Here is a 24,376-nt window from a genome sequence, read left to right on the forward strand (position 1 = left end):
CCGAGTGGCAGTGCAGGATTAAGAACCGCCGAAGTAGCTTAATCAAAGACCATAAAAACTCAAGTGTTTTTTGGCTCCATATGAACGCCTGAACAGGGACTTGAACCCTGGACCCTCAGATTAAAAGTCTGATGCTCTACCAACTGAGCTATCCAGGCTCTGAGTTAAGCTTTCTGTGTGTTTTACTACAAAACAAAAGCACTACACCGAGTGGCAGTGGGCGATTAAGAACCGCTTAAGTAGCTTCATCAAAGACCATAAAAACTCAGTGTTTTCTGGCTCCATATGAATGCCTGAACAGGGACTTGAATCCTGGACCCTCAGATTAAAAGTCTGATGCCATACCGACTGAGCTATCCAGGCTCTGAGTTAAGTTTTGTGTGTGTCCTACTACAAACTAAAAGCACAACACCGAGTGGCAGAGGGAGACGAAGAACAGCCGAAGTGGCTTCGTCAATGGACTTAAGTGACTATTATATGACTTTTTTATTTTCCATAAAAACTCAGTGTTTTTTGGCTTCATATGAATGCCTGAACAGGGACTTGAACCCTGGACTCTCAGATTAAAAGTCTGATGCTCTACCGACTGTGCTATCTAGGCTCTGAGTTAAGCTTTCTGTGTGTTTTCCTACAAAATAAAAGCACTACACCGAGTGGCAGTGAGTGAATAAGAACCGCCGAAGTAGCTTAATCAAAGACAATAAAAACTCAGGTGTTTTTTGGCTCCATATGAACGCCTGAACAGGGACTTGAACCCTGGACCCTCAGATTAAAAGTCTGATGCTCTACCGACTGAGCTATCCAGACTCTGAGTTAAGCTTTCTGTGTGTTTTACTACAAAATAAAAGCACTACAAAGAGTGGCAGTGGGCGATTAAGAACCGCCGAAGTAGCTTCATCAAAGACCATAAAAACTCAAAATTTTTTGGCTCCATATGAACACCTGAACAGGGACTTGAACCCTGGACCCTCAGATTAAAAGTCTGATGCTCTACCGACTGAGTTATCCAGACTCTGAAGTGATACTTCTTTGTGAACTAGTATAAACTAAAAGAAAAAACACTGAGTTGCGGTGGGAGACTTTAAGAACAGCCGAAGTAGCTTTATCAATGGACTTAAGTGACTGTTGTCTGACTTTTGTATTTTCCATAAAAATGTATTGTTTTTTCGGGGGTATTTGGTCTTAATATGAACGCCTGAACAGGGACTTGAACCCTGGACCCTCAGATTAAAAGTCTGATGCTCTACCGACTGAGCTATCCAGGCTCTGAGTTAAGCTTTCTGTGTGTTTTCCTCCAAAATAAAAGCACTACACCGAGTGGCAGTGGGTGACTAAGAACCGCCGAAGTAGCTTAATCAAAGACCATAAAAACTCAGTGTTTTTTGGCTCCATATGAACGCCTGAACAGGGACTTGAACCCTGGACCCTCAGATTAAAAGTCTGATGCTCTACCGACTGAGCTATCCAGGCTCTGAGTTAAGTTTTCTGTGTGTTTTCCTCCAAAATAAAAGCACTACACCGAGTGGCAGTGGGTGACTAAGAACCACCGAAGTAGCTTAATCAAAGACCATAAGAACTCAGTGGTTTTTGGCTCCATATGAATGCCTGAACAGGGACTTGAAACCTGGACTCTCAGATTAAAAGTCTGATGCTCTACCGACTGAGCTATCCAGGCTCTGAGTTTAGCTTTCTGTGTGTTTTACTACAAAATAAAAGCACTACACCGAGTGGCAGTGGACGACTAAGAACCGCCGAAGTAGCTTCATCAAAAACCATAAAAACTCAGTGTTTTTTGGCTCCATATGAATGCCTGAACAGGGACTTGAACCCTGGACCCTCAGATTAAAAGTCTGATGCTCTACCGACTGAGTTATCCAGGTTCTGAAGTGATACCTCTTTGTGAACTAGTATAAACTAAAAGAAAAAACACTGAGTTGCGGTGGGAGACTTTAAGAACAGCCGAAGTAGCTTTATCAATGGACTTAAGTGACTGTTATCTGACTTTTGTATTTTCCATAAGAATTTATTGCTTTTTGGGGGGTATTTGGTCTTAATATGAACGCCTGAACAGGGACTTGAACCCTGGACCCTCAGATTAAAAGTCTGATGCTCTACCGACTGAGCTATCCAGGCTCTGAGTTAAATTTTGTGTGTGTCCTACTACAAACTAAAAGCACAACACCGAGTGGCAGAGGGAGACGAAGAACAGCCGAAGTGGCTTCGTCAATGGACGTAAGTGACTATTATATGACTTTTGTATTTTCCATAAAAACTCAGTGTTTTTTGGCTTCATATGAATGCCTGAACAGGGACTTGAAACCTGGACCCTCAGATTAAAAGTCTGATGCTCTACCGACTGAGCTATCCAGGCTCTGAGTTGAGCTTTCTGTGTGTTTTACTACAAAATAGAAGCACTACACCGAGTGGCAGTGGGCGACTGAGAACCGCCGAAGTAGCTTCATCAAAGACCATAAAAACTCAGTGTTTTTTGGCTCCATATGAACGCCTGAACAGGGACTTGAATCCTGGACCCTCAGATTAAAAGTCTGATGCTCTACCGACTGAGCTATCCAGGCTCTGAGTTAAGCTTTCTGTGTGTTTTACTACAAAATAAAAGCACTACACCGAGTGGCAGTGGGCGATTAAGAACCGCTTAAGTAGCTTCATCAAAGACCATAAAGACTCAGTGTTTTTTGGTTCCGTATGAATGCCTGAACAGGGACTTGAACCCTGGACCCTCAGATTAAAAGTCTGATGCTCTACCGACTGAGCTATCCAAGCTCTGAAGTGATACTTCTTTGTGAACTAGTATAAACTAAAAGAAAAAACACTGAGTTGCGGTGGGAGACTTTAAGAACAGCCGAAGTAGCTTTATCAATGGACTTAAGTGACTGTTATATGACTTTTGTATTTTCCATAAGAATTTATTGTTTTTTGGGGGGTATTTGGTCTTAATATGAACGCCTGAACAGGGACTTGAACCCTGGACCCTCAGATTAAAAGTCTGATGCTCTACCGACTGAGCTATCCAGACTCTGAGTTAAGCTTTCTGTGTGTCCTACTACAAACTAAAAGCACAACACCGGGTGGCAGAGGGAGACGAAGAACAGCCGAAGTAGCTTCATCAAAGACCACAAAAACTCAGTCTTTTTTGGCTGCATATGAACGCCTGAACAGGGACTTGAACCCTGGACCCTCAGATTAAAAGTCTGATGCTCTACCGACTGAGCTATCCAGGCTCTGAGTTAAGCTTTCTGTGTGTTTTACTACAAAATAAAAGCACTACACCGAGTGGCAGTTTACGACTAAGAACCGCCGAAGTAGCTTCATCAAAGACCACAAAAACTCAGTCTTTTTTGGCTCCATATGAACGCCTGAACAGGGACTTGAACCCTGGACCCTCAGATTAAAAGTCTGATGCTCTACCGACTGAGCTATCCAGGCTCTGAGTTAAATTTTGTGTGTGTCCTACTACAAACTAAAAGCACAACACCGAGTGGCAGAGGGAGACGAAGAACAGCCGAAGTGGCTTCGTCAATGGACTTAAGTGACTATTATATGACTTTTGTATTTTCCATAAAAACTCAGTGTTTTTTGGCTTCATATGAATGCCTGAACAGGGACTTGAACCCTGGACCCTCAGATTAAAAGTCTGATGCTCTACCGACTGAGCTATCCAGGCTCTGAGTTAAGCTTTCTGTGTGTTTTACTACAAAATAAAAGCACTACACCGAGTGGCAGTGTACGATTAAGAACCGCCGAAGTAGCTTCATCAAAGACCATAAAAACTCAGTGGTTTTGGCTCCATATGAATGCCTGAACAGGGACTTGAACCCTGGACTCTCAGATTAAAAGTCTGATGCTCTACCGACTGAGCTATCCAGGCTCTGAGTTAAGCTTTCTGTGTGTTTTACTACAAAATAAAAGCACTACACCGAGTGGCAGTGGGCGATTAAGAACCGCTTAAGTAGCTTCATCAAAAACCATAAAAACTCAGTGTTTTTTGGCTCCATATGAATGCCTGAACAGGGACTTGAACCCTGGACCCTCAGATTAAAAGTCTGATGCTCTACCGACTGAGCTATCCAGGTTCTGAAGTGATACTTCTTTGTGAACTAGTATAAACTAAAAGAAAAAACACTGAGTTGCGGTGGGAGACTTTAAGAACAGCCGAAGTAGCTTTATCAATGGACTTAAGTGACTGTTATCTGACTTTTGTATTTTCCATAAGAATTTATTGTTTTTTGAGGGGTATTTGGTCTTAATATGAACGCCTGAACAGGGACTTGAACCCTGGACCCTCAGATTAAAAGTCTGATGCTCTACCGACTGAGCTATCCAGGCTCTTAGTTAAGCTTTCTGTGTGTTTTCCTACAAAATAAAAGCACTACACCGAGTGGCAGTGGGTGACTAAGAACCGCCGAAGTAGCTTAATCAAAGACCATAAAAACTCAGTGTTTTTTGGCTCCATATGAACGCCTGAACAGGGACTTGAACCCTGGACCCTCAGATTAAAAGTCTGATGCTCTACCGACTGAGCTATCCAGGCTCTGAGTTAAGCTTTCTGTGTGTTTTACTACAAAATAAAAGCACTACACCGAGTGGCAGTGGACAACTAAGAACCGCCGAAGTAGCTTCATCAAAGACCACAAAAACTCAGTCTTTTTTGGCTCCATATGAATGCCTGAACAGGGACTTGAACCCTGGACCCTCAGATTAAAAGTCTGATGCTCTACCGACTGAGCTATCCAGGCTCTGAAATGATACTTCTTTGTGAACTAGTATAAACTAAACGAAAAAACACTGAGTTGCGGTGGGAGACTTTAAGAACAGACGAAGTAGCTTTATCAATGGACTTAAGTGACTGTTATCTGACTTGTATTTTCCATAAAAATGTATTGTTTTTTGGGGGGTATTTGGTCTTAATATGGACGCCTGAACAGGGACTTGAACCCTGGACCCTCAGATTAAAAGTCTGATCCTCCACCGACTGAGTTATCCAGGCTCTGAGTTAAGCTTTCTGTGTGTTTTCCTACAAAATAAAAGCACTACACCGAGTGGCAGCGGGTGACTAAGAACCGCCGAAGTAGCTTAATCAAAGACCATAAAAACTCAGTGTTTTTTGGTTCCATATGAACGCCTGAACAGGGACTTGAACCCTGGACCCTCAGATTAAAAGTCTGATGCTCTACCGACTGAGCTATCCAGGCTCTGAGTTAAGCTTTCTGTGTGTTTTACTACAAAATAAAAGCACTACACCGAGTGGCAGTGCACGATTAAGAACCGCCGAAGTAGCTTCATCAAAGACCATAAAAACTCAGTGGTTTTTGGCTCCATATGAATGCCTGAACAGGGACTTGAACCCTGGACTCTCAGATTAAAAGTCTGATGCTCTACCGACTGAGCTATCCAGGCTCTGAGTTAAGCTTTCTGTGTGTTTTACTACAAAATAAAAGCACTACACCGAGTGGCAGTGGGCGATGAAGAACCGCTTAAGTAGCTTCATCAAAAACCATAAAAACTCAGTGTTTTTTGGCTCCATATGAATGCCTGAACAGGGACTTGAATCCTGGACCCTCAGATTAAAAGTCTGATGCTCTACCGACTGAGCTATCCAGGCTCTGAGTTAAGCTTTCTGTGAGTTTTCCTACAAAATAAAAGCACTACACCGAGTGGCAGTGCACGATTAAGAACCGCCGAAGTAGCTTAATCAAAGACCATAAATACTCAGTGTATTTTGGCTCCATATGAACGCCTGAACAGGGACTTGAACCCTGGACCCTCAGATTAAAAGTCTGATGCTCTACCAACTGAGCTATCCAGGCTCTGAGTTAAATTTTGTGTGTGTCCTACTACAAACTGAAAGCACAACACCGAGTGGCAGAGGGAGACGAAGAACAGCCGAAGTGGCTTCGTCAATGGATTTAAGTGACTATTATATGACTTTTGTATTTTCCATAAAAACTCAGTGTTTTTTGGCTTCATATGAATGCCTGAACAGGGACTTGAACCCTTGACACTCAGATTAAAAGTCTGATGCTCTACCGACTGAGCTATCCAGGCTCTGAGTTAAGCTTTCTGTGTGTTTTACTACAAAATAAAAGCACTACACCGAGTGGCAGTGCACGATTAAGAACCGCCGAAGTAGCTTCATCAAAGACCATAAAAACTCAGTGGTTTTTGGCTCCATATGAATGCCTGAACAGGGACTTGAACCCTGGACTCTCAGATTAAAAGTCTGATGCTCTACCGACTGAGCTATCCAGGCTCTGAGTTAAGCTTTCTGTGTGTTTTACTACAAAATAAAAGCACTACACCGAGTGGCAGTGGGCGATTAAGAACCGCTTAAGTAGCTTCATCAAAAACCATAAAAACTCAGTGTTTTTTGGCTCCATATGAATGCCTGAACAGGGACTTGAATCCTGGACCCTCAGATTAAAAGTCTGATGCTCTACCGACTGAGCTATCCAGGTTCTGAAGTGATACTTCTTTGTGAACTAGTATAAACTAAAAGAAAAAACACTGAGTTGCGGTGGGAGAATTTAAGAACAGCCGAAGTAGCTTTATCAATGGACTTAAGTGACTGTTATCTGACTTTTGTATTTTCTATAAGAATTTATTGTTTTTTGGGGGGTATTTGGTCTTAATATGAACGCCTGAACAGGGACTTGAACCCTGGACCCTCAGATTAAAAGTCTGATGCTCTACCGACTGAGCTATCCAGGCTCTGAGTTAAGCTTTCTGTGTGTTTTCCTACAAAATAAAAGCACTACACCGAGTGGCAGTGCAGGATTAAGAACCGCCGAAGTAGCTTAATCAAAGACCATAAAAACTCAAGTGTTTTTTGGCTCCATATGAACGCCTGAACAGGGACTTGAACCCTGGACCCTCAGATTAAAAGTCTGATGCTCTACCAACTGAGCTATCCAGGCTCTGAGTTAAGCTTTCTGTGTGTTTTACTACAAAACAAAAGCACTACACCGAGTGGCAGTGGGCGATTAAGAACCGCTTAAGTAGCTTCATCAAAGACCATAAAAACTCAGTGTTTTCTGGCTCCATATGAATGCCTGAACAGGGACTTGAATCCTGGACCCTCAGATTAAAAGTCTGATGCCATACCGACTGAGCTATCCAGGCTCTGAGTTAAGTTTTGTGTGTGTCCTACTACAAACTAAAAGCACAACACCGAGTGGCAGAGGGAGACGAAGAACAGCCGAAGTGGCTTCGTCAATGGACTTAAGTGACTATTATATGACTTTTTTATTTTCCATAAAAACTCAGTGTTTTTTGGCTTCATATGAATGCCTGAACAGGGACTTGAACCCTGGACTCTCAGATTAAAAGTCTGATGCTCTACCGACTGTGCTATCTAGGCTCTGAGTTAAGCTTTCTGTGTGTTTTCCTACAAAATAAAAGCACTACACCGAGTGGCAGTGAGTGAATAAGAACCGCCGAAGTAGCTTAATCAAAGACAATAAAAACTCAGGTGTTTTTTGGCTCCATATGAACGCCTGAACAGGGACTTGAACCCTGGACCCTCAGATTAAAAGTCTGATGCTCTACCGACTGAGCTATCCAGACTCTGAGTTAAGCTTTCTGTGTGTTTTACTACAAAATAAAAGCACTACAAAGAGTGGCAGTGGGCGATTAAGAACCGCCGAAGTAGCTTCATCAAAGACCATAAAAACTCAAAATTTTTTGGCTCCATATGAACACCTGAACAGGGACTTGAACCCTGGACCCTCAGATTAAAAGTCTGATGCTCTACCGACTGAGTTATCCAGACTCTGAAGTGATACTTCTTTGTGAACTAGTATAAACTAAAAGAAAAAACACTGAGTTGCGGTGGGAGACTTTAAGAACAGCCGAAGTAGCTTTATCAATGGACTTAAGTGACTGTTGTCTGACTTTTGTATTTTCCATAAAAATGTATTGTTTTTTCGGGGGTATTTGGTCTTAATATGAACGCCTGAACAGGGACTTGAACCCTGGACCCTCAGATTAAAAGTCTGATGCTCTACCGACTGAGCTATCCAGGCTCTGAGTTAAGCTTTCTGTGTGTTTTCCTCCAAAATAAAAGCACTACACCGAGTGGCAGTGGGTGACTAAGAACCGCCGAAGTAGCTTAATCAAAGACCATAAAAACTCAGTGTTTTTTGGCTCCATATGAACGCCTGAACAGGGACTTGAACCCTGGACCCTCAGATTAAAAGTCTGATGCTCTACCGACTGAGCTATCCAGGCTCTGAGTTAAGTTTTCTGTGTGTTTTCCTCCAAAATAAAAGCACTACACCGAGTGGCAGTGGGTGACTAAGAACCACCGAAGTAGCTTAATCAAAGACCATAAGAACTCAGTGGTTTTTGGCTCCATATGAATGCCTGAACAGGGACTTGAAACCTGGACTCTCAGATTAAAAGTCTGATGCTCTACCGACTGAGCTATCCAGGCTCTGAGTTTAGCTTTCTGTGTGTTTTACTACAAAATAAAAGCACTACACCGAGTGGCAGTGGACGACTAAGAACCGCCGAAGTAGCTTCATCAAAAACCATAAAAACTCAGTGTTTTTTGGCTCCATATGAATGCCTGAACAGGGACTTGAACCCTGGACCCTCAGATTAAAAGTCTGATGCTCTACCGACTGAGTTATCCAGGTTCTGAAGTGATACCTCTTTGTGAACTAGTATAAACTAAAAGAAAAAACACTGAGTTGCGGTGGGAGACTTTAAGAACAGCCGAAGTAGCTTTATCAATGGACTTAAGTGACTGTTATCTGACTTTTGTATTTTCCATAAGAATTTATTGCTTTTTGGGGGGTATTTGGTCTTAATATGAACGCCTGAACAGGGACTTGAACCCTGGACCCTCAGATTAAAAGTCTGATGCTCTACCGACTGAGCTATCCAGGCTCTGAGTTAAATTTTGTGTGTGTCCTACTACAAACTAAAAGCACAACACCGAGTGGCAGAGGGAGACGAAGAACAGCCGAAGTGGCTTCGTCAATGGACGTAAGTGACTATTATATGACTTTTGTATTTTCCATAAAAACTCAGTGTTTTTTGGCTTCATATGAATGCCTGAACAGGGACTTGAAACCTGGACCCTCAGATTAAAAGTCTGATGCTCTACCGACTGAGCTATCCAGGCTCTGAGTTGAGCTTTCTGTGTGTTTTACTACAAAATAGAAGCACTACACCGAGTGGCAGTGGGCGACTGAGAACCGCCGAAGTAGCTTCATCAAAGACCATAAAAACTCAGTGTTTTTTGGCTCCATATGAACGCCTGAACAGGGACTTGAATCCTGGACCCTCAGATTAAAAGTCTGATGCTCTACCGACTGAGCTATCCAGGCTCTGAGTTAAGCTTTCTGTGTGTTTTACTACAAAATAAAAGCACTACACCGAGTGGCAGTGGGCGATTAAGAACCGCTTAAGTAGCTTCATCAAAGACCATAAAGACTCAGTGTTTTTTGGTTCCGTATGAATGCCTGAACAGGGACTTGAACCCTGGACCCTCAGATTAAAAGTCTGATGCTCTACCGACTGAGCTATCCAAGCTCTGAAGTGATACTTCTTTGTGAACTAGTATAAACTAAAAGAAAAAACACTGAGTTGCGGTGGGAGACTTTAAGAACAGCCGAAGTAGCTTTATCAATGGACTTAAGTGACTGTTATATGACTTTTGTATTTTCCATAAGAATTTATTGTTTTTTGGGGGGTATTTGGTCTTAATATGAACGCCTGAACAGGGACTTGAACCCTGGACCCTCAGATTAAAAGTCTGATGCTCTACCGACTGAGCTATCCAGACTCTGAGTTAAGCTTTCTGTGTGTCCTACTACAAACTAAAAGCACAACACCGGGTGGCAGAGGGAGACGAAGAACAGCCGAAGTAGCTTCATCAAAGACCACAAAAACTCAGTCTTTTTTGGCTGCATATGAACGCCTGAACAGGGACTTGAACCCTGGACCCTCAGATTAAAAGTCTGATGCTCTACCGACTGAGCTATCCAGGCTCTGAGTTAAGCTTTCTGTGTGTTTTACTACAAAATAAAAGCACTACACCGAGTGGCAGTTTACGACTAAGAACCGCCGAAGTAGCTTCATCAAAGACCACAAAAACTCAGTCTTTTTTGGCTCCATATGAACGCCTGAACAGGGACTTGAACCCTGGACCCTCAGATTAAAAGTCTGATGCTCTACCGACTGAGCTATCCAGGCTCTGAGTTAAATTTTGTGTGTGTCCTACTACAAACTAAAAGCACAACACCGAGTGGCAGAGGGAGACGAAGAACAGCCGAAGTGGCTTCGTCAATGGACTTAAGTGACTATTATATGACTTTTGTATTTTCCATAAAAACTCAGTGTTTTTTGGCTTCATATGAATGCCTGAACAGGGACTTGAACCCTGGACCCTCAGATTAAAAGTCTGATGCTCTACCGACTGAGCTATCCAGGCTCTGAGTTAAGCTTTCTGTGTGTTTTACTACAAAATAAAAGCACTACACCGAGTGGCAGTGTACGATTAAGAACCGCCGAAGTAGCTTCATCAAAGACCATAAAAACTCAGTGGTTTTGGCTCCATATGAATGCCTGAACAGGGACTTGAACCCTGGACTCTCAGATTAAAAGTCTGATGCTCTACCGACTGAGCTATCCAGGCTCTGAGTTAAGCTTTCTGTGTGTTTTACTACAAAATAAAAGCACTACACCGAGTGGCAGTGGGCGATTAAGAACCGCTTAAGTAGCTTCATCAAAAACCATAAAAACTCAGTGTTTTTTGGCTCCATATGAATGCCTGAACAGGGACTTGAACCCTGGACCCTCAGATTAAAAGTCTGATGCTCTACCGACTGAGCTATCCAGGTTCTGAAGTGATACTTCTTTGTGAACTAGTATAAACTAAAAGAAAAAACACTGAGTTGCGGTGGGAGACTTTAAGAACAGCCGAAGTAGCTTTATCAATGGACTTAAGTGACTGTTATCTGACTTTTGTATTTTCCATAAGAATTTATTGTTTTTTGAGGGGTATTTGGTCTTAATATGAACGCCTGAACAGGGACTTGAACCCTGGACCCTCAGATTAAAAGTCTGATGCTCTACCGACTGAGCTATCCAGGCTCTTAGTTAAGCTTTCTGTGTGTTTTCCTACAAAATAAAAGCACTACACCGAGTGGCAGTGGGTGACTAAGAACCGCCGAAGTAGCTTAATCAAAGACCATAAAAACTCAGTGTTTTTTGGCTCCATATGAACGCCTGAACAGGGACTTGAACCCTGGACCCTCAGATTAAAAGTCTGATGCTCTACCGACTGAGCTATCCAGGCTCTGAGTTAAGCTTTCTGTGTGTTTTACTACAAAATAAAAGCACTACACCGAGTGGCAGTGGACAACTAAGAACCGCCGAAGTAGCTTCATCAAAGACCACAAAAACTCAGTCTTTTTTGGCTCCATATGAATGCCTGAACAGGGACTTGAACCCTGGACCCTCAGATTAAAAGTCTGATGCTCTACCGACTGAGCTATCCAGGCTCTGAAATGATACTTCTTTGTGAACTAGTATAAACTAAACGAAAAAACACTGAGTTGCGGTGGGAGACTTTAAGAACAGACGAAGTAGCTTTATCAATGGACTTAAGTGACTGTTATCTGACTTGTATTTTCCATAAAAATGTATTGTTTTTTGGGGGGTATTTGGTCTTAATATGGACGCCTGAACAGGGACTTGAACCCTGGACCCTCAGATTAAAAGTCTGATCCTCCACCGACTGAGTTATCCAGGCTCTGAGTTAAGCTTTCTGTGTGTTTTCCTACAAAATAAAAGCACTACACCGAGTGGCAGCGGGTGACTAAGAACCGCCGAAGTAGCTTAATCAAAGACCATAAAAACTCAGTGTTTTTTGGTTCCATATGAACGCCTGAACAGGGACTTGAACCCTGGACCCTCAGATTAAAAGTCTGATGCTCTACCGACTGAGCTATCCAGGCTCTGAGTTAAGCTTTCTGTGTGTTTTACTACAAAATAAAAGCACTACACCGAGTGGCAGTGGGCGATCAAGAACCGCTTAAGTAGCTTCATCAAAGACCACAAAAACTCAGTGTTTTTTGGCTCCATATGTACGCCTGAACAGGGACTTGAACCCTGGACCCTCAGATTAAAAGTCTGATGCTCTACCGACTGAGCTATCCAGGCTCTGAGTTAAGCTTTCTGTGTGTTTTACTACAAAATAAAAGCACTACACCGAGTGGCAGTGTACCCATAAGAACCGCCGAAGTAGCTTCATCAAAGACCATAAAAACTCAGTGGTTTTTGGCTCCATATGAATGCCTGAACAGGGACTTGAACCCTGGACCCTCAGATTAAAAGTCTGATGCTCTACCGACTGAGCTATCCAGGCTCTTAGTTAAGCTTTCTGTGTGTTTTCCTACAAAATAAAAGCACTACACCGAGTGGCAGTGGGTGACTAAGAACCGCCGAAGTAGCTTAATCAAAGACCATAAAAACTCAGTGTTTTTTGGCTCCATATGAACGCCTGAACAGGGACTTGAACCCTGGACCCTCAGATTAAAAGTCTGATGCTCTACCGACTGAGCTATCCAGGCTCTGAGTTAAGCTTTCTGTGTGTTTTACTACAAAATAAAAGCACTACACCGAGTGGCAGTGGACAACTAAGAACCGCCGAAGTAGCTTCATCAAAGACCACAAAAACTCAGTCTTTTTTGGCTCCATATGAATGCCTGAACAGGGACTTGAACCCTGGACCCTCAGATTAGAAGTCTGATGCTCTACCGACTGAGCTATCCAGGCTCTGAAATGATACTTCTTTGTGAACTAGTATAAACTAAACGAAAAAACACTGAGTTGCGGTGGGAGACTTTAAGAACAGACGAAGTAGCTTTATCAATGGACTTAAGTGACTGTTATCTGACTTTTGTATTTTCCATAAAAATGTATTGTTTTTTGGGGGGTATTTGGTCTTAATATGGACGCCTGAACAGGGACTTGAACCCTGGACCCTCAGATTAAAAGTCTGATCCTCCACCGACTGAGTTATCCAGGCTCTGAGTTAAGCTTTCTGTGTGTTTTCCTACAAAATAAAAGCACTACACCGAGTGGCAGCGGGTGACTAAGAACCGCCGAAGTAGCTTAATCAAAGACCATAAAAACTCAGTGTTTTTTGGCTCCATATGAACGCCTGAACAGGGACTTGAACCCTGGACCCTCAGATTAAAAGTCTGATGCTCTACCGACTGAGCTATCCAGGCTCTGAGTTAAGCTTTCTGTGTGTTTTCCTACAAAGTAAAAGCACTACACCGAGTGGCAGTGGACGACTAAGAACCGCTTAAGTAGCTTCATCAAAGACCACAAAAACTCAGTCTTTTTTGGCTCCTTATGAACGCCTGAACAGGGACTTGAACCCTGGACCCTCAGATTAAAAGTCTGATGCTCTACCGACTGAGCTATCCAGGCTCTGAGTCAAAATTTTGTGTGTGTCCTACTACAAACTAAAAGCACAACACCGGGTGGCAGAGGGAGACGAAAAACAGCCGAAGTGGCTTCGTCAATGGACTTAAGTGACTATTATATGACTTTTGTATTTTCCATAAAAATTCAGTGTTTTTTGGCTTCATATGAACGCCTGAACAGGGACTTGAACCCTGGACCCTCAGATTAAAAGTCTGATGCTCTACCGACTGAGCTATCCAGGTTCTGAAGTGATACTTCTTTGTGAACTAGTATAAACTAAAAGAAAAAACACTGAGTTGCGGTGGGAGACTTTAAGAACAGCCGAAGTAGCTTTATCAATGGATTTAAGTGACTGTTATCTGACTTTTGTATTTTCCATAAGAATTTATTGTTTTTTGGGGGGTATTTGGTCTTAATATGAACGCCTGAACAGGGACTTGAACCCTGGACCCTCAGATTAAAAGTCTGATGCTCTACCGACTGAGATATCCAGGCTCTTAGTTAAGCTTTCTGTGTGTTTTCCTACAAAATAAAAGCACTACACCGAGTGGCAGCAGGTGACTAAGAACCGCCGAAGTAGCTTAATCAAAGACCATAAAAACTCAGTGTTTTTTGGCTCCATATGAACGCCTGAACAGGGACTTGAACCCTGGACCCTCAGATTAAAAGTCTGATGCTCTACCGACTGAGCTATCCAGGATCTGAGTTAAGCTTTCTGTGTGTTTTACTACAAAATAAAAGCACTACACCGAGTGGCAGTGGGCGATTAAGAACCGCTTAAGTAGCTTCATCAAAGACCATAAAGACTCAGTGTTTTTTGGCTCCATATGAATGCCTGAACAGGGACTTGAACCCTGGACCCTCAGATTAAAAGTCTGATGCTCTACCGACTGAGCTATCCAGGCTCTGAAGTGATACTTCTTTGTGAACTAGTATAAACTAAAAGAAAAAACACTGAGTTGCGGTGGGAGACTTTAAGAACAGCCGAAGTAGCTTTATCAATGGACTTAAGTGACTGTTATCTGACTTTTATATTTTCCATAAAAATGTATTGTTTTTTGGGGGGTATTTGGTCTTAATATGGACGCCTGAACAGGGACTTGAACCCTGGACCCTCAGATTAAAAGTCTGATGCTCCACCGACTGAGCTATCCAGGCTCTGAGTTAAGCTTTCTGTGTGTTTTCCTACAAAATAAAAGCACTACACCGAGTGGCAGTGGGTGACTAAGAACCGCCGAAGTAGCTTAATCAAAGACCATAAAAACTCACTGTTTTTTGGCTCCATATGAACGCCTGAACAGGGACTTGAACCCTGGACCATCAGATTAAAAGTCTGATGCTCTACCGACTGAGCTATCCAGGATCTGAGTTAAGCTTTCTGTGTGTTTTACTACAAAATAAAAGCACTACACCGAGTGGCAGTAGGCGACTAAGAACCGCCGAAGTAGCTTCATCAAAGACCACAACAACTCAGTGTTTTTTGGCTCCATATGAACGCCTGAACAGGGACTTGAACCCTGGACCCTCAGATTAGAAGTCTGATGCTCTACCGACTGAGCTATCCAGGCTCTGAAATGATACTTCTTTGTGAACTAGTATAAACTAAACGAAAAAACACTGAGTTGCGGTGGGAGACTTTAAGAACAGACGAAGTAGCTTTATCAATGGACTTAAGTGACTGTTATCTGACTTTTGTATTTTCCATAAAAATGTATTGTTTTTTGGGGGGTATTTGGTCTTAATATGGACGCCTGAACAGGGACTTGAACCCTGGACCCTCAGATTAAAAGTCTGATCCTCCACCGACTGAGTTATCCAGGCTCTGAGTTAAGCTTTCTGTGTGTTTTCCTACAAAATAAAAGCACTACACCGAGTGGCAGCGGGTGACTAAGAACCGCCGAAGTAGCTTAATCAAAGACCATAAAAACTCAGTGTTTTTTGGCTCCATATGAACGCCTGAACAGGGACTTGAACCCTGGACCCTCAGATTAAAAGTCTGATGCTCTACCGACTGAGCTATCCAGGCTCTGAGTTAAGCTTTCTGTGTGTTTTCCTACAAAGTAAAAGCACTACACCGAGTGGCAGTGGACGACTAAGAACCGCTTAAGTAGCTTCATCAAAGACCACAAAAACTCAGTCTTTTTTGGCTCCTTATGAACGCCTGAACAGGGACTTGAACCCTGGACCCTCAGATTAAAAGTCTGATGCTCTACCGACTGAGCTATCCAGGCTCTGAGTCAAAATTTTGTGTGTGTCCTACTACAAACTAAAAGCACAACACCGGGTGGCAGAGGGAGACGAAAAACAGCCGAAGTGGCTTCGTCAATGGACTTAAGTGACTATTATATGACTTTTGTATTTTCCATAAAAATTCAGTGTTTTTTGGCTTCATATGAACGCCTGAACAGGGACTTGAACCCTGGACCCTCAGATTAAAAGTCTGATGCTCTACCGACTGAGCTATCCAGGTTCTGAAGTGATACTTCTTTGTGAACTAGTATAAACTAAAAGAAAAAACACTGAGTTGCGGTGGGAGACTTTAAGAACAGCCGAAGTAGCTTTATCAATGGATTTAAGTGACTGTTATCTGACTTTTGTATTTTCCATAAGAATTTATTGTTTTTTGGGGGGTATTTGGTCTTAATATGAACGCCTGAACAGGGACTTGAACCCTGGACCCTCAGATTAAAAGTCTGATGCTCTACCGACTGAGCTATCCAGGATCTGAGTTAAGCTTTCTGTGTGTTTTACTACAAAATAAAAGCACTACACCGAGTGGCAGTGGGCGATTAAGAACCGCTTAAGTAGCTTCATCAAAGACCATAAAGACTCAGTGTTTTTTGGCTCCATATGAATGCCTGAACAGGGACTTGAACCCTGGACCCTCAGATTAAAAGTCTGATGCTCTACCGACTGAGCTATCCAGGCTCTGAAGTGATACTTCTTTGTGAACTAGTATAAACTAAAAGAAAAAACACTGAGTTGCGGTGGGAGACTTTAAGAACAGCCGAAGTAGCTTTATCAATGGACTTAAGTGACTGTTATCTGACTTTTATATTTTCCATAAAAATGTATTGTTTTTTGGGGGGTATTTGGTCTTAATATGGACGCCTGAACAGGGACTTGAACCCTGGACCCTCAGATTAAAAGTCTGATGCTCCACCGACTGAGCTATCCAGGCTCTGAGTTAAGCTTTCTGTGTGTTTTCCTACAAAATAAAAGCACTACACCGAGTGGCAGTGGGTGACTAAGAACCGCCGAAGTAGCTTAATCAAAGACCATAAAAACTCACTGTTTTTTGGCTCCATATGAACGCCTGAACAGGGACTTGAACCCTGGACCATCAGATTAAAAGTCTGATGCTCTACCGACTGAGCTATCCAGGATCTGAGTTAAGCTTTCTGTGTGTTTTACTACAAAATAAAAGCACTACACCGAGTGGCAGTAGGCGACTAAGAACCGCCGAAGTAGCTTCATCAAAGACCACAACAACTCAGTGTTTTTTGGCTCCATATGAACGCCTGAACAGGGACTTGAACCCTGGACCCTCAGATTAAAAGTCTGATGCTCTACCGACTGAGCTATCCAGGCTCTGAGTTAAATTTTGTGTGTGTCCTACTACAAAATAAAAGCACTACACCGAGTGGCAGTGAGCGATTAAGAACCGCTTAAGTAGCTTCATCAAAGACCATAAAAACTCAGTGTTTTTTGGCTCCATATGAATGCCTGAACATTGACTTGAACCCTTGACCCTCAGATTAAAAGTCTGATGCTCTACCGACTGAGCTATCCAGGCTCTGAAGTGATACTTCTGTATGAACTAGTACAAACTAAAAGAAAAAACACTGAGTTGCGGTGGGAGACTTTAAGAACAGCCAAAGTGGCTTCGTCAATGGACTTAAGTGACTATTATATGACTTTTGTATTTTCCATAAAAACTCAGTGTTTTTTGGCTCCATATAAACGCCTGAACAGGGACTTGAACCCTGGACCCTCAGATTAAAAGTCTGATGCTCTACCGACTGAGCTATCCAGGCTCTGAGTTATCCAGGCTCTGAGTTAAGCTTTCTGTGTGTTTTACTACAAAATAAAAGCACTACACCGAGTGGCAGTGGACGATTAAGAACCGCCGAAGTAGCTTCATCAAAGACCATAAAAACTCAGTGGTTTTTGGCTCCATATGAATGCCTGAACAGGGACTTGAACCCTGGACTCTCAGATTAAAAGTCTGATGCTCTACCGACTGAGCTATCCAGGCTCTGAGTTAAGCTTTCTGTGTGTTTTACTACAAAATAAAAGCACTACACCGAGTGGCAGTGTGCGATCAAGAACCGCTTAAGTAGCTTCATCAAAGACCATAAAAACTCAGTGTTTTTTGGCTCCATATGAATGCCTGAACAGGGACTTGAATCCTGGACCCTCAGATTAAAAGTCTGATGCTCTACCGACTGAGCTATCCAGGCTCTGAAGTGATACTTCTTTGTGAACTAGTATAAACTAAAAGAAAAAACACTGAGTTGCGGTGGGAGACTTTAAGAACACCCGAAGTAGCTTTATCAATGGACTTAAGTGACTGTTATCTGACTTTTGTATTTTCCATAAAAATGTATTGTTTTTTGGGGGGTATTTGGTCTTAATATGAACACCTGAACAGGGACTTGAACCCTGGACCCTCAGATTAAAAGTCTGATGCTCTACCGACTGAGCTATCCAGGCTCTGAGTTAAGCTTTCTGTGTGTTTTCCTACAAAATAAAAGCACTACACCGAGTGGCAGTGGGCGACTAAGAACCGCCGAAGTAGCTTCATCAAAGACCACAAAAACTCAGTGTTTTTTGGCTCCATATGAACGCCTGAACAGGGACTTGAACCCTGGACCCTCAGATTAAAAGTCTGATGCTCTACCGACTGAGCTATCCAGGCTCTGAGTTAAGTTTTGTGTGTGTTTTACTACAAAGTAAAAGCACAACACCGAGTGGCAGAGGGAGACGAAGAACAGCCGAAGTGGCTTCGTCAATGGACTTAAGTGACTATTATATGACTTTTGTATTTTCCACAAAAACTCAGTGTTTTTTGGCTTCATATGAACGCCTGAACAGGGACTTGAACCCTGGACTCTCAGATTAAAAGTCTGATGCTCTACCGACTGAGGTATCCAGGCTCTGTAGTGATACTTCTTTGTGAACTAGTATAAACTAAAAGAAAAAACACTGAGTTGCAGTGAGAGACTTTAAGAACAGCCGAAGGAGCTTTATCAATGGACTTAAGTGACTGTTATCTGACCTTTGTATTTTCCATAAAAATGTATTGTTTTTTGGGGGGTATTTGGTCTTAATATGAACACCTGAACAGGGACTTGAACCCTGGACCCTCAGATTAAAAGTCTGATGCTCTACCGACTGAGTTATCCAGGTTCTGAAGTGATACCTCTTTGTGAACTAGTATAAACTAAAAGAAAAAACACTGAGTTGCGGTGGGAGAATTTAAGAACAGCCGAAGTAGCTTTATCAATGGACTTAAGTGACTGTTATCTGACTTTTGTATTTTCCATAAAAATGTATTGTTTTTTGGGGGGTATTTGGTCTTCATATGAACGCCTGAACAGGGACTTGAACCCTGGACCCTCAGATTAAAAGTCTGATGCTCTACCGACTGAGCTATCCAGGCTCTGAGTTAAGCTTTCTGTGTGTCCTACTACAAACTAAAAGCACAACACCGAGTGGCAGTGGGTGACTAAGAACCGCCCAAGTAGCTTAATCAAAGACCATAAAAACTCAGTGTTTTTTGGCTCCATATAAACGCCTGAACAGGGACTTGAACCCTGGACGCTCAGATTAAAAGTCTGATGCTCTACCGACTGAGCTATCCAGGCTCTGAGTTAAGCTTTCTGTGTGTTTTCCTACAAAATAAAAGCACTACACCGAGTGGCAGTGGGCGACTAAGAACCGCCGAAGTAGCTTCATCAAAGACCACAAAAACTCAGTGTTTTTTGGCTCCATATGAACGCCTGAACAGGGACTTGAACCCTGGACCCTCAGATTAAAAGTCTGATGCTCTACCGACTGAGCTATCCAGGCTCTGAGTTAAGCTTTCTGTGTGTTTTACTACAAAATAAAAGCACTACACCGAGTGGCAGTGTGCGATTAATAACCGCTTAAGTAGCTTCATCAAAAACCATAAAAACTCAGTGTTTTTTGGCTCCATATGAACGCCTTAACAGGGACTTGAACCCTGGACCCTCTGATTTAAAGTCTGATGCTCTACCGACTGAGCTATCCAGGCTCTGAAGTGATACTTCTTTGTGAATTAGTATAAACCAAAAGAAAAAACACTGAGTTGTGGTGGGAGACTTTAAGAACAGCCGAAGTAGCTTTATCAATGGATTTAAGTGACTGTTATCTGACTTTTGTGTTTTCCATAAAAAAATGTTTTGTTTTTTGGGGGGTATTTGGTCTTAATACCAAAGCCTGAACTGGGACTTGAACCCTGGACCCTCAGATTAAAAATCTGATGCTTTACCGACTGAGCTATCCAGGCTCTGAGTTAAGCTTTCTGTGTGTTTTACTACAAAATAAAAGCACTACACCGAGTGGCAGTGGGCGATTAAGAACCGCTTAAGTAGCTTCATCAAAAACCATAAAAACTCAGTGTTTTTTGGCTCCATATGAATGCCTGAACAGGGACTTGTACCCTGGACCCTCAGATTAAAAGTCTGATGCTCTACCGACTGAGCTATCCAGGCTCTGAGTTAAGCTTTCTGTGTGTTTTACTACAAAATAAAAGCACTACACCGAGTGGCAGTGGGCGATTAAGAACCGCTTAAGTAGCTTCATCAAAGACCATAAAAACTCAGTGTTTTTTGGCTCCATATGAACGCCTGAACAGGGACTTGAACCCTGGACCCTCAGATTAAAAGTCTGATGCTCTACCGACTGAGCTATCCAGGCTCTGAGTTAAGTTTTGTGTGTGTCCTACTACAAACTAAAAGCACAACACCGAGTGGCAGAGGGAGACGAAGAACAGCCGAAGTGGCTTCGTCAATGGTTTAAGTGACTATTATATGACTTTTGTATTTTCCATAAAAACTCAGTGTTTTTTGGCTTCATATGAACGCCTGAACAGGGACTTGAACCCTGGACCCTCAGATTAAAAGTCTGATGCTCTACCGACTGAGCTATCCAAGCTCTGTAGTGATACTTCTTTGTGAACTAGTATAAACTAAAAGAAAAAACACTGAGTTGCAGTGGGAGACTTTAAGAACAGCCGAAGTAGCTTTATCAATGGACTTAAGTGACTGTTATCTGACCTTTGTATTTTCCATAAAAATGTATTGTTTTTTGGGGGGTATTTGGTCTTAATATGAACGCCTGAACAGGGACTTGAACCCTGGACCCTCAGATTAAAAGTCTGATGCTTTACCGACTGAGCTATCCAGGCTCTGAGTTAAGCTTTCTGTTTGTCTTACTACAAAATAAAAGCACAACACCGAGTGGCAGAGGGAGACAAAGAACAGCCGAAGTAGCTTCATCAATGGACTTAAGTGACATGACTTTTGTATTTTCCATAAAAACTCAGTGTTTTTTGGCTCCATATGAACGCCTGAACAGGGACTTGAACCCTGGACCCTCAGATAAAAAGACTGATGCTCTACCGACTGAGCTATTCAGGCTCCGAATTGATCTTTGTGTGTGTCCTACTACAGACTAAAAGCACAACACCAAGCGATGCGATGTGATGGTCCTGCAAGGCTTTAAGAACGGCCTGAGTAGCTTTATTGATGGAATTAATTGACTGTTATTTGACTTTTTTATTTTCCTTAAAAACATATTGTTTTTTGGGGGGTATTTTGCCTCAATATGAACGCCTTGAACAGGGACTTTAACCCTGGACACTCAAATTAAAAGTCTGATGCTGCACTTATTCAAATCCCAGGCTCTGTCAGGTTCTCCCCTTGTCAACCCATATCTCCCAAATGCCCATATATTTCCCCATATATACATGTTGTACATGTACAGCCACAATTGAGACTGAATGTCACCCTGCTTGTATTTATTCATGTGAACGTGCGTAATCATGTTGCAGTGGAGCAGATCTACTCTCAGACGCCTGTGAAGAAAGAATCACCACATACAACTGTGAGTCTTTGAAAAAAAAACCTTACTGTCCATCCATGCATACAGCCACATATTATCATTCACAATCATTCGTACAATGCTACTTCTACATTGTCATGGTTCTAATGTGCTCTGTATAGTTGCTGCATTCAGGAAGCTCACATGGCATCAACAGGGACAAGGACCCAGATTCTTCAGATGACGACTATGATGATGTGGATGCGTAAGCGCCTCCCATACACAATCGCACTCACGTGCTCAGTGCTCACTCACAAACTCTCTCTGACATACACACACACGATCCACTCTCTGTCTACCCACAGTGTCACGATGCCAGTGGACCAAATGCCACCTCCACTTCCCCCCAGGGTAAACAAACAATCACAGGACTTCATAAAAACTGTACTACAGTAACTAAATTAACTCATTCACTGCCATTGACGGCTATATACGTCAAAAATTCATTTAAACTATTTCTATCAGTTTAACATTTTTCCCACTTTTGTTAACAAGAGTATGAAAACCTAGGGGGGTATTGTACATTTAGAACAGATATCAAATTTGTGATTAATCGTGAGTTAACTAGTGAAGTCATGTGATTAATTATGATTCAAAAAAATTATCGCCTGATGCCCCTTATTTTTATTACATTTTTTGTCTTAAAAAAAAAGATAATTAAAAAAAGTTTTTTTATAATTAAAATTACTTTAAAAAAAAAGAAGAAGAAAAGATTTTAAAAAATCGTAATTAATTGCATGACTTCACTAGTTATTTCACGATTAATCACAAATTTAATATCTGTTCTAAATGTACAATAATTTTTTTTCTAGATTTCATACTTTTGTTAACAAAAGTGGAAAAAATGTTAAACTAATAGTAATAGTGCACATTCATTTTTGACGTCTATAGCCATCAATGGCAGTGAATGAGTTAATCAAAGCATGTGTGCTTGTGCTTGGGTTTGTAGCCTAAAGTGCGTTCGAGCTCAGAGGAAATCATTTGGGTAGATGACGGTGTTGTTAAGCCGTCTTCACTGTGCGTCCCATCGCCCCTTGTCAGGACATCCAGTGGGACACATGTCAAAGGAACTGCGCACCCGAGATTCATGAGACACTCAGGTCAGACAGGTGATTTTATTGATGGACTTCCGTACCATCATTGATAGACATTTAAGCCTGTATTGATGAACTTTAGTCAGTTTTTTTTTTTATGATTTTAGTGATGGCCTATTGTGATTATTGACTGACTTTATTTAGGGACTTAACTGACTTTTTAGTGACTTGATTGAGGGATTTGAATGACTTTTGATGGGCTTTATTAACTTTATTTCATGACTTGATTGATGGTCATTTGTGACTTCATTGATGGACTTTATTGATAAACTGAAGCGACTTCAATGAGAGAGTTTAGTGACATTATTTTTAGTGACTTCAGTTGATTTGAGTTACTTCAGTGATCAATGTGAGTCATTTTAGTGACTTTACTAATGGCCTTTAAAGACTTTTTTGAGGAACTCTTGTGGCTTTTTTTATACACTTTATTGAATCATGTTAGTGACTTGATTGACTGTGCGTGTGTTTGTGTGTGTCTTCATGCGTGCAGACCCCGTGTCCTTCCAAATCTTAGACCAAAAGATGACGCCCTTACCTCCTGAGCTGCCTCCTAAAAGCAGACGCAGACACCAGCAGAAGCCCTGCTCGTCAAAGGTATGAGCCGGAGTATTGAAGTCTACTAGCTATTATTACACTGAGAACCTCTTGTGTGTTTGTTGGTATGTCAGGATCCTGGCAAGTGTGTGAATCCTCTCAAGAAACCTCTTGTGAGTTTTTGGACTTGATCAATGGTCTATTGACTGACTAAAGTGACTTTATTGATGGACTTGAAGTGAGACTCATAAGTGAAGCGACTTCATTGATTAATATATTGCTAGACCATTATTAACTCATTCACTGCCATTGACGACTTTAGATGTCAAAGATTCATGTGTACTATTTCTATTAGTTTAACAATTTTTCATTTCATTTTTTATGAAAACCTATATATTTTTTATTGTACATTAATAACATATAAAATTATCATGCGATTAATTATGATTAAACGCCCCTTATTTATTTATTTTAAATTAGGCCCATCAGGCGATTAATTTTTTTTATTGTGATTTATCACATGACTTCACTAACGATTAATCACAAATGTTATATCTGTTCTAAATTAACAATAAAAAAAAATTCTAGGTTTTCATACTCTTGTTAGCAAAAGTGGATTTTTTAAAAACGAATAGAAATAGTTCAAATGAATTTTTGACGTCTATAGCCGTCAATGGCAGTGAATGAGTTAAGTGCCTGAAGTGACTTTATCACTGACTTAAGTGACTATTCACAGAGTAGCAAACTAGCAACATTATTGATTAATGGTTTTTAGTGACTTAATGGGATTTAATGGCTGTATTTATTGACTTTATTCATGGAATTGTTTAATGTACTTAAGTGAATTTATTGATAATGACTGTCAACGTAAGTGATGTACAGTACCTCGTACTTAAGTAAATATACTGATGGACTTTAATAATGATGTTTTTTGACTCTATTAATAGACATGTGTGACATTAGTGGCTATTATTGATTAACTTTAAATTTGATTGAATTCATTTATTGACTTTAATGACTGTATCCGTGGACTTCAGTGATGGAATCTCCTGACTATTAATTACTTTATTTTAGGAACTTTATTTATAGGTGCACTTTAGTGATGTCATTGTTAGACTGTAATAATTCTATTCATTCTCACCTCTTTCACTAAA

The 24,376-nt window shown here is 41.5% G+C and overlaps 1 protein-coding gene and 78 non-coding genes across 84 annotated transcripts in view; 1 reads left to right on the forward strand and 78 right to left on the reverse strand.

The window, feature by feature from the left end:
* map4k1 (mitogen-activated protein kinase kinase kinase kinase 1) overlaps positions 1-24,376 on the forward strand; it is a 57,252-nt gene that overhangs the window by 28,187 nt on the left and 4,689 nt on the right. For 3 of the 6 annotated variants that reach the window (XM_086079982.1, XM_086079983.1, XM_086079984.1), the window contains exons 15-20: positions 21,545-21,597; positions 21,717-21,799; positions 21,900-21,945; positions 22,544-22,703; positions 23,179-23,282; positions 23,357-23,395. In XM_086079982.1, coding sequence (XP_085936108.1) covers positions 21,545-21,597; positions 21,717-21,799; positions 21,900-21,945; positions 22,544-22,703; positions 23,179-23,282; positions 23,357-23,395 — 485 coding nt within the window. The remainder of the gene's footprint in view (positions 1-21,544; positions 21,598-21,716; positions 21,800-21,899; positions 21,946-22,543; positions 22,704-23,178; positions 23,283-23,356; positions 23,396-24,376) is intronic. The other 3 variants (XM_086079985.1, XM_086079986.1, XM_086079987.1) reach the window with 3 other exon arrangements.
* On the reverse strand, positions 86-158 carry trnak-uuu (transfer RNA lysine (anticodon UUU)). The gene has a single exon. It is a non-coding gene; the product is annotated as a tRNA-Lys (tRNA).
* On the reverse strand, positions 735-807 carry trnak-uuu (transfer RNA lysine (anticodon UUU)). Its single transcript has one exon. It is a non-coding gene; the product is annotated as a tRNA-Lys (tRNA).
* Positions 1,193-1,265, reverse strand: trnak-uuu (transfer RNA lysine (anticodon UUU)). Its single transcript has one exon. It is a non-coding gene; the product is annotated as a tRNA-Lys (tRNA).
* trnak-uuu (transfer RNA lysine (anticodon UUU)) lies at positions 1,398-1,470 on the reverse strand. Its single transcript has one exon. It is a non-coding gene; the product is annotated as a tRNA-Lys (tRNA).
* Positions 1,603-1,675, reverse strand: trnak-uuu (transfer RNA lysine (anticodon UUU)). The gene has a single exon. It is a non-coding gene; the product is annotated as a tRNA-Lys (tRNA).
* Positions 2,061-2,133, reverse strand: trnak-uuu (transfer RNA lysine (anticodon UUU)). Its single transcript has one exon. It is a non-coding gene; the product is annotated as a tRNA-Lys (tRNA).
* trnak-uuu (transfer RNA lysine (anticodon UUU)) lies at positions 2,299-2,371 on the reverse strand. The gene has a single exon. It is a non-coding gene; the product is annotated as a tRNA-Lys (tRNA).
* On the reverse strand, positions 2,504-2,576 carry trnak-uuu (transfer RNA lysine (anticodon UUU)). Its single transcript has one exon. It is a non-coding gene; the product is annotated as a tRNA-Lys (tRNA).
* trnak-uuu (transfer RNA lysine (anticodon UUU)) lies at positions 2,709-2,781 on the reverse strand. Its single transcript has one exon. It is a non-coding gene; the product is annotated as a tRNA-Lys (tRNA).
* On the reverse strand, positions 2,962-3,034 carry trnak-uuu (transfer RNA lysine (anticodon UUU)). Its single transcript has one exon. It is a non-coding gene; the product is annotated as a tRNA-Lys (tRNA).
* Positions 3,167-3,239, reverse strand: trnak-uuu (transfer RNA lysine (anticodon UUU)). Its single transcript has one exon. It is a non-coding gene; the product is annotated as a tRNA-Lys (tRNA).
* Positions 3,372-3,444, reverse strand: trnak-uuu (transfer RNA lysine (anticodon UUU)). Its single transcript has one exon. It is a non-coding gene; the product is annotated as a tRNA-Lys (tRNA).
* trnak-uuu (transfer RNA lysine (anticodon UUU)) lies at positions 3,610-3,682 on the reverse strand. The gene has a single exon. It is a non-coding gene; the product is annotated as a tRNA-Lys (tRNA).
* On the reverse strand, positions 3,814-3,886 carry trnak-uuu (transfer RNA lysine (anticodon UUU)). Its single transcript has one exon. It is a non-coding gene; the product is annotated as a tRNA-Lys (tRNA).
* On the reverse strand, positions 4,019-4,091 carry trnak-uuu (transfer RNA lysine (anticodon UUU)). Its single transcript has one exon. It is a non-coding gene; the product is annotated as a tRNA-Lys (tRNA).
* trnak-uuu (transfer RNA lysine (anticodon UUU)) lies at positions 4,272-4,344 on the reverse strand. The gene has a single exon. It is a non-coding gene; the product is annotated as a tRNA-Lys (tRNA).
* trnak-uuu (transfer RNA lysine (anticodon UUU)) lies at positions 4,477-4,549 on the reverse strand. Its single transcript has one exon. It is a non-coding gene; the product is annotated as a tRNA-Lys (tRNA).
* On the reverse strand, positions 4,682-4,754 carry trnak-uuu (transfer RNA lysine (anticodon UUU)). The gene has a single exon. It is a non-coding gene; the product is annotated as a tRNA-Lys (tRNA).
* Positions 5,138-5,210, reverse strand: trnak-uuu (transfer RNA lysine (anticodon UUU)). Its single transcript has one exon. It is a non-coding gene; the product is annotated as a tRNA-Lys (tRNA).
* trnak-uuu (transfer RNA lysine (anticodon UUU)) lies at positions 5,343-5,415 on the reverse strand. The gene has a single exon. It is a non-coding gene; the product is annotated as a tRNA-Lys (tRNA).
* trnak-uuu (transfer RNA lysine (anticodon UUU)) lies at positions 5,548-5,620 on the reverse strand. The gene has a single exon. It is a non-coding gene; the product is annotated as a tRNA-Lys (tRNA).
* On the reverse strand, positions 5,753-5,825 carry trnak-uuu (transfer RNA lysine (anticodon UUU)). Its single transcript has one exon. It is a non-coding gene; the product is annotated as a tRNA-Lys (tRNA).
* Positions 5,991-6,063, reverse strand: trnak-uuu (transfer RNA lysine (anticodon UUU)). The gene has a single exon. It is a non-coding gene; the product is annotated as a tRNA-Lys (tRNA).
* trnak-uuu (transfer RNA lysine (anticodon UUU)) lies at positions 6,196-6,268 on the reverse strand. The gene has a single exon. It is a non-coding gene; the product is annotated as a tRNA-Lys (tRNA).
* trnak-uuu (transfer RNA lysine (anticodon UUU)) lies at positions 6,654-6,726 on the reverse strand. Its single transcript has one exon. It is a non-coding gene; the product is annotated as a tRNA-Lys (tRNA).
* trnak-uuu (transfer RNA lysine (anticodon UUU)) lies at positions 6,860-6,932 on the reverse strand. Its single transcript has one exon. It is a non-coding gene; the product is annotated as a tRNA-Lys (tRNA).
* trnak-uuu (transfer RNA lysine (anticodon UUU)) lies at positions 7,509-7,581 on the reverse strand. Its single transcript has one exon. It is a non-coding gene; the product is annotated as a tRNA-Lys (tRNA).
* trnak-uuu (transfer RNA lysine (anticodon UUU)) lies at positions 7,967-8,039 on the reverse strand. Its single transcript has one exon. It is a non-coding gene; the product is annotated as a tRNA-Lys (tRNA).
* trnak-uuu (transfer RNA lysine (anticodon UUU)) lies at positions 8,172-8,244 on the reverse strand. The gene has a single exon. It is a non-coding gene; the product is annotated as a tRNA-Lys (tRNA).
* On the reverse strand, positions 8,377-8,449 carry trnak-uuu (transfer RNA lysine (anticodon UUU)). The gene has a single exon. It is a non-coding gene; the product is annotated as a tRNA-Lys (tRNA).
* Positions 8,835-8,907, reverse strand: trnak-uuu (transfer RNA lysine (anticodon UUU)). Its single transcript has one exon. It is a non-coding gene; the product is annotated as a tRNA-Lys (tRNA).
* On the reverse strand, positions 9,073-9,145 carry trnak-uuu (transfer RNA lysine (anticodon UUU)). The gene has a single exon. It is a non-coding gene; the product is annotated as a tRNA-Lys (tRNA).
* trnak-uuu (transfer RNA lysine (anticodon UUU)) lies at positions 9,278-9,350 on the reverse strand. Its single transcript has one exon. It is a non-coding gene; the product is annotated as a tRNA-Lys (tRNA).
* trnak-uuu (transfer RNA lysine (anticodon UUU)) lies at positions 9,483-9,555 on the reverse strand. Its single transcript has one exon. It is a non-coding gene; the product is annotated as a tRNA-Lys (tRNA).
* Positions 9,736-9,808, reverse strand: trnak-uuu (transfer RNA lysine (anticodon UUU)). The gene has a single exon. It is a non-coding gene; the product is annotated as a tRNA-Lys (tRNA).
* Positions 9,941-10,013, reverse strand: trnak-uuu (transfer RNA lysine (anticodon UUU)). Its single transcript has one exon. It is a non-coding gene; the product is annotated as a tRNA-Lys (tRNA).
* trnak-uuu (transfer RNA lysine (anticodon UUU)) lies at positions 10,146-10,218 on the reverse strand. The gene has a single exon. It is a non-coding gene; the product is annotated as a tRNA-Lys (tRNA).
* On the reverse strand, positions 10,384-10,456 carry trnak-uuu (transfer RNA lysine (anticodon UUU)). Its single transcript has one exon. It is a non-coding gene; the product is annotated as a tRNA-Lys (tRNA).
* On the reverse strand, positions 10,588-10,660 carry trnak-uuu (transfer RNA lysine (anticodon UUU)). The gene has a single exon. It is a non-coding gene; the product is annotated as a tRNA-Lys (tRNA).
* trnak-uuu (transfer RNA lysine (anticodon UUU)) lies at positions 10,793-10,865 on the reverse strand. The gene has a single exon. It is a non-coding gene; the product is annotated as a tRNA-Lys (tRNA).
* trnak-uuu (transfer RNA lysine (anticodon UUU)) lies at positions 11,046-11,118 on the reverse strand. Its single transcript has one exon. It is a non-coding gene; the product is annotated as a tRNA-Lys (tRNA).
* On the reverse strand, positions 11,251-11,323 carry trnak-uuu (transfer RNA lysine (anticodon UUU)). The gene has a single exon. It is a non-coding gene; the product is annotated as a tRNA-Lys (tRNA).
* Positions 11,456-11,528, reverse strand: trnak-uuu (transfer RNA lysine (anticodon UUU)). The gene has a single exon. It is a non-coding gene; the product is annotated as a tRNA-Lys (tRNA).
* Positions 11,912-11,984, reverse strand: trnak-uuu (transfer RNA lysine (anticodon UUU)). Its single transcript has one exon. It is a non-coding gene; the product is annotated as a tRNA-Lys (tRNA).
* trnak-uuu (transfer RNA lysine (anticodon UUU)) lies at positions 12,117-12,189 on the reverse strand. Its single transcript has one exon. It is a non-coding gene; the product is annotated as a tRNA-Lys (tRNA).
* trnak-uuu (transfer RNA lysine (anticodon UUU)) lies at positions 12,322-12,394 on the reverse strand. The gene has a single exon. It is a non-coding gene; the product is annotated as a tRNA-Lys (tRNA).
* Positions 12,527-12,599, reverse strand: trnak-uuu (transfer RNA lysine (anticodon UUU)). Its single transcript has one exon. It is a non-coding gene; the product is annotated as a tRNA-Lys (tRNA).
* Positions 12,732-12,804, reverse strand: trnar-ucu (transfer RNA arginine (anticodon UCU)). Its single transcript has one exon. It is a non-coding gene; the product is annotated as a tRNA-Arg (tRNA).
* On the reverse strand, positions 13,190-13,262 carry trnak-uuu (transfer RNA lysine (anticodon UUU)). The gene has a single exon. It is a non-coding gene; the product is annotated as a tRNA-Lys (tRNA).
* Positions 13,395-13,467, reverse strand: trnak-uuu (transfer RNA lysine (anticodon UUU)). The gene has a single exon. It is a non-coding gene; the product is annotated as a tRNA-Lys (tRNA).
* On the reverse strand, positions 13,634-13,706 carry trnak-uuu (transfer RNA lysine (anticodon UUU)). The gene has a single exon. It is a non-coding gene; the product is annotated as a tRNA-Lys (tRNA).
* On the reverse strand, positions 13,887-13,959 carry trnak-uuu (transfer RNA lysine (anticodon UUU)). Its single transcript has one exon. It is a non-coding gene; the product is annotated as a tRNA-Lys (tRNA).
* Positions 14,092-14,164, reverse strand: trnak-uuu (transfer RNA lysine (anticodon UUU)). The gene has a single exon. It is a non-coding gene; the product is annotated as a tRNA-Lys (tRNA).
* trnak-uuu (transfer RNA lysine (anticodon UUU)) lies at positions 14,297-14,369 on the reverse strand. Its single transcript has one exon. It is a non-coding gene; the product is annotated as a tRNA-Lys (tRNA).
* trnak-uuu (transfer RNA lysine (anticodon UUU)) lies at positions 14,550-14,622 on the reverse strand. Its single transcript has one exon. It is a non-coding gene; the product is annotated as a tRNA-Lys (tRNA).
* trnak-uuu (transfer RNA lysine (anticodon UUU)) lies at positions 14,755-14,827 on the reverse strand. The gene has a single exon. It is a non-coding gene; the product is annotated as a tRNA-Lys (tRNA).
* Positions 14,960-15,032, reverse strand: trnar-ucu (transfer RNA arginine (anticodon UCU)). The gene has a single exon. It is a non-coding gene; the product is annotated as a tRNA-Arg (tRNA).
* Positions 15,418-15,490, reverse strand: trnak-uuu (transfer RNA lysine (anticodon UUU)). Its single transcript has one exon. It is a non-coding gene; the product is annotated as a tRNA-Lys (tRNA).
* trnak-uuu (transfer RNA lysine (anticodon UUU)) lies at positions 15,623-15,695 on the reverse strand. Its single transcript has one exon. It is a non-coding gene; the product is annotated as a tRNA-Lys (tRNA).
* Positions 15,862-15,934, reverse strand: trnak-uuu (transfer RNA lysine (anticodon UUU)). The gene has a single exon. It is a non-coding gene; the product is annotated as a tRNA-Lys (tRNA).
* Positions 16,115-16,187, reverse strand: trnak-uuu (transfer RNA lysine (anticodon UUU)). Its single transcript has one exon. It is a non-coding gene; the product is annotated as a tRNA-Lys (tRNA).
* Positions 16,320-16,392, reverse strand: trnak-uuu (transfer RNA lysine (anticodon UUU)). Its single transcript has one exon. It is a non-coding gene; the product is annotated as a tRNA-Lys (tRNA).
* trnak-uuu (transfer RNA lysine (anticodon UUU)) lies at positions 16,573-16,645 on the reverse strand. Its single transcript has one exon. It is a non-coding gene; the product is annotated as a tRNA-Lys (tRNA).
* trnak-uuu (transfer RNA lysine (anticodon UUU)) lies at positions 16,778-16,850 on the reverse strand. Its single transcript has one exon. It is a non-coding gene; the product is annotated as a tRNA-Lys (tRNA).
* trnak-uuu (transfer RNA lysine (anticodon UUU)) lies at positions 16,983-17,055 on the reverse strand. Its single transcript has one exon. It is a non-coding gene; the product is annotated as a tRNA-Lys (tRNA).
* Positions 17,429-17,501, reverse strand: trnak-uuu (transfer RNA lysine (anticodon UUU)). Its single transcript has one exon. It is a non-coding gene; the product is annotated as a tRNA-Lys (tRNA).
* On the reverse strand, positions 17,650-17,722 carry trnak-uuu (transfer RNA lysine (anticodon UUU)). The gene has a single exon. It is a non-coding gene; the product is annotated as a tRNA-Lys (tRNA).
* trnak-uuu (transfer RNA lysine (anticodon UUU)) lies at positions 17,855-17,927 on the reverse strand. Its single transcript has one exon. It is a non-coding gene; the product is annotated as a tRNA-Lys (tRNA).
* trnak-uuu (transfer RNA lysine (anticodon UUU)) lies at positions 18,108-18,180 on the reverse strand. The gene has a single exon. It is a non-coding gene; the product is annotated as a tRNA-Lys (tRNA).
* Positions 18,313-18,385, reverse strand: trnak-uuu (transfer RNA lysine (anticodon UUU)). The gene has a single exon. It is a non-coding gene; the product is annotated as a tRNA-Lys (tRNA).
* On the reverse strand, positions 19,057-19,129 carry trnak-uuu (transfer RNA lysine (anticodon UUU)). The gene has a single exon. It is a non-coding gene; the product is annotated as a tRNA-Lys (tRNA).
* On the reverse strand, positions 19,262-19,334 carry trnak-uuu (transfer RNA lysine (anticodon UUU)). Its single transcript has one exon. It is a non-coding gene; the product is annotated as a tRNA-Lys (tRNA).
* On the reverse strand, positions 19,467-19,539 carry trnak-uuu (transfer RNA lysine (anticodon UUU)). Its single transcript has one exon. It is a non-coding gene; the product is annotated as a tRNA-Lys (tRNA).
* On the reverse strand, positions 20,132-20,204 carry trnak-uuu (transfer RNA lysine (anticodon UUU)). The gene has a single exon. It is a non-coding gene; the product is annotated as a tRNA-Lys (tRNA).
* trnak-uuu (transfer RNA lysine (anticodon UUU)) lies at positions 20,337-20,409 on the reverse strand. Its single transcript has one exon. It is a non-coding gene; the product is annotated as a tRNA-Lys (tRNA).
* trnak-uuu (transfer RNA lysine (anticodon UUU)) lies at positions 20,574-20,646 on the reverse strand. The gene has a single exon. It is a non-coding gene; the product is annotated as a tRNA-Lys (tRNA).
* Positions 20,827-20,899, reverse strand: trnak-uuu (transfer RNA lysine (anticodon UUU)). The gene has a single exon. It is a non-coding gene; the product is annotated as a tRNA-Lys (tRNA).
* On the reverse strand, positions 21,059-21,131 carry trnak-uuu (transfer RNA lysine (anticodon UUU)). The gene has a single exon. It is a non-coding gene; the product is annotated as a tRNA-Lys (tRNA).

The sequence above is a fragment of the Leptonotus elevatus genome, chromosome 7, assembly GCF_054856555.1.
Source record: "Leptonotus elevatus isolate MCC_2025b chromosome 7, RoL_Lele_1.0, whole genome shotgun sequence".
NCBI classification, from domain to species: Eukaryota; Metazoa; Chordata; class Actinopteri; order Syngnathiformes; family Syngnathidae; genus Leptonotus; species Leptonotus elevatus.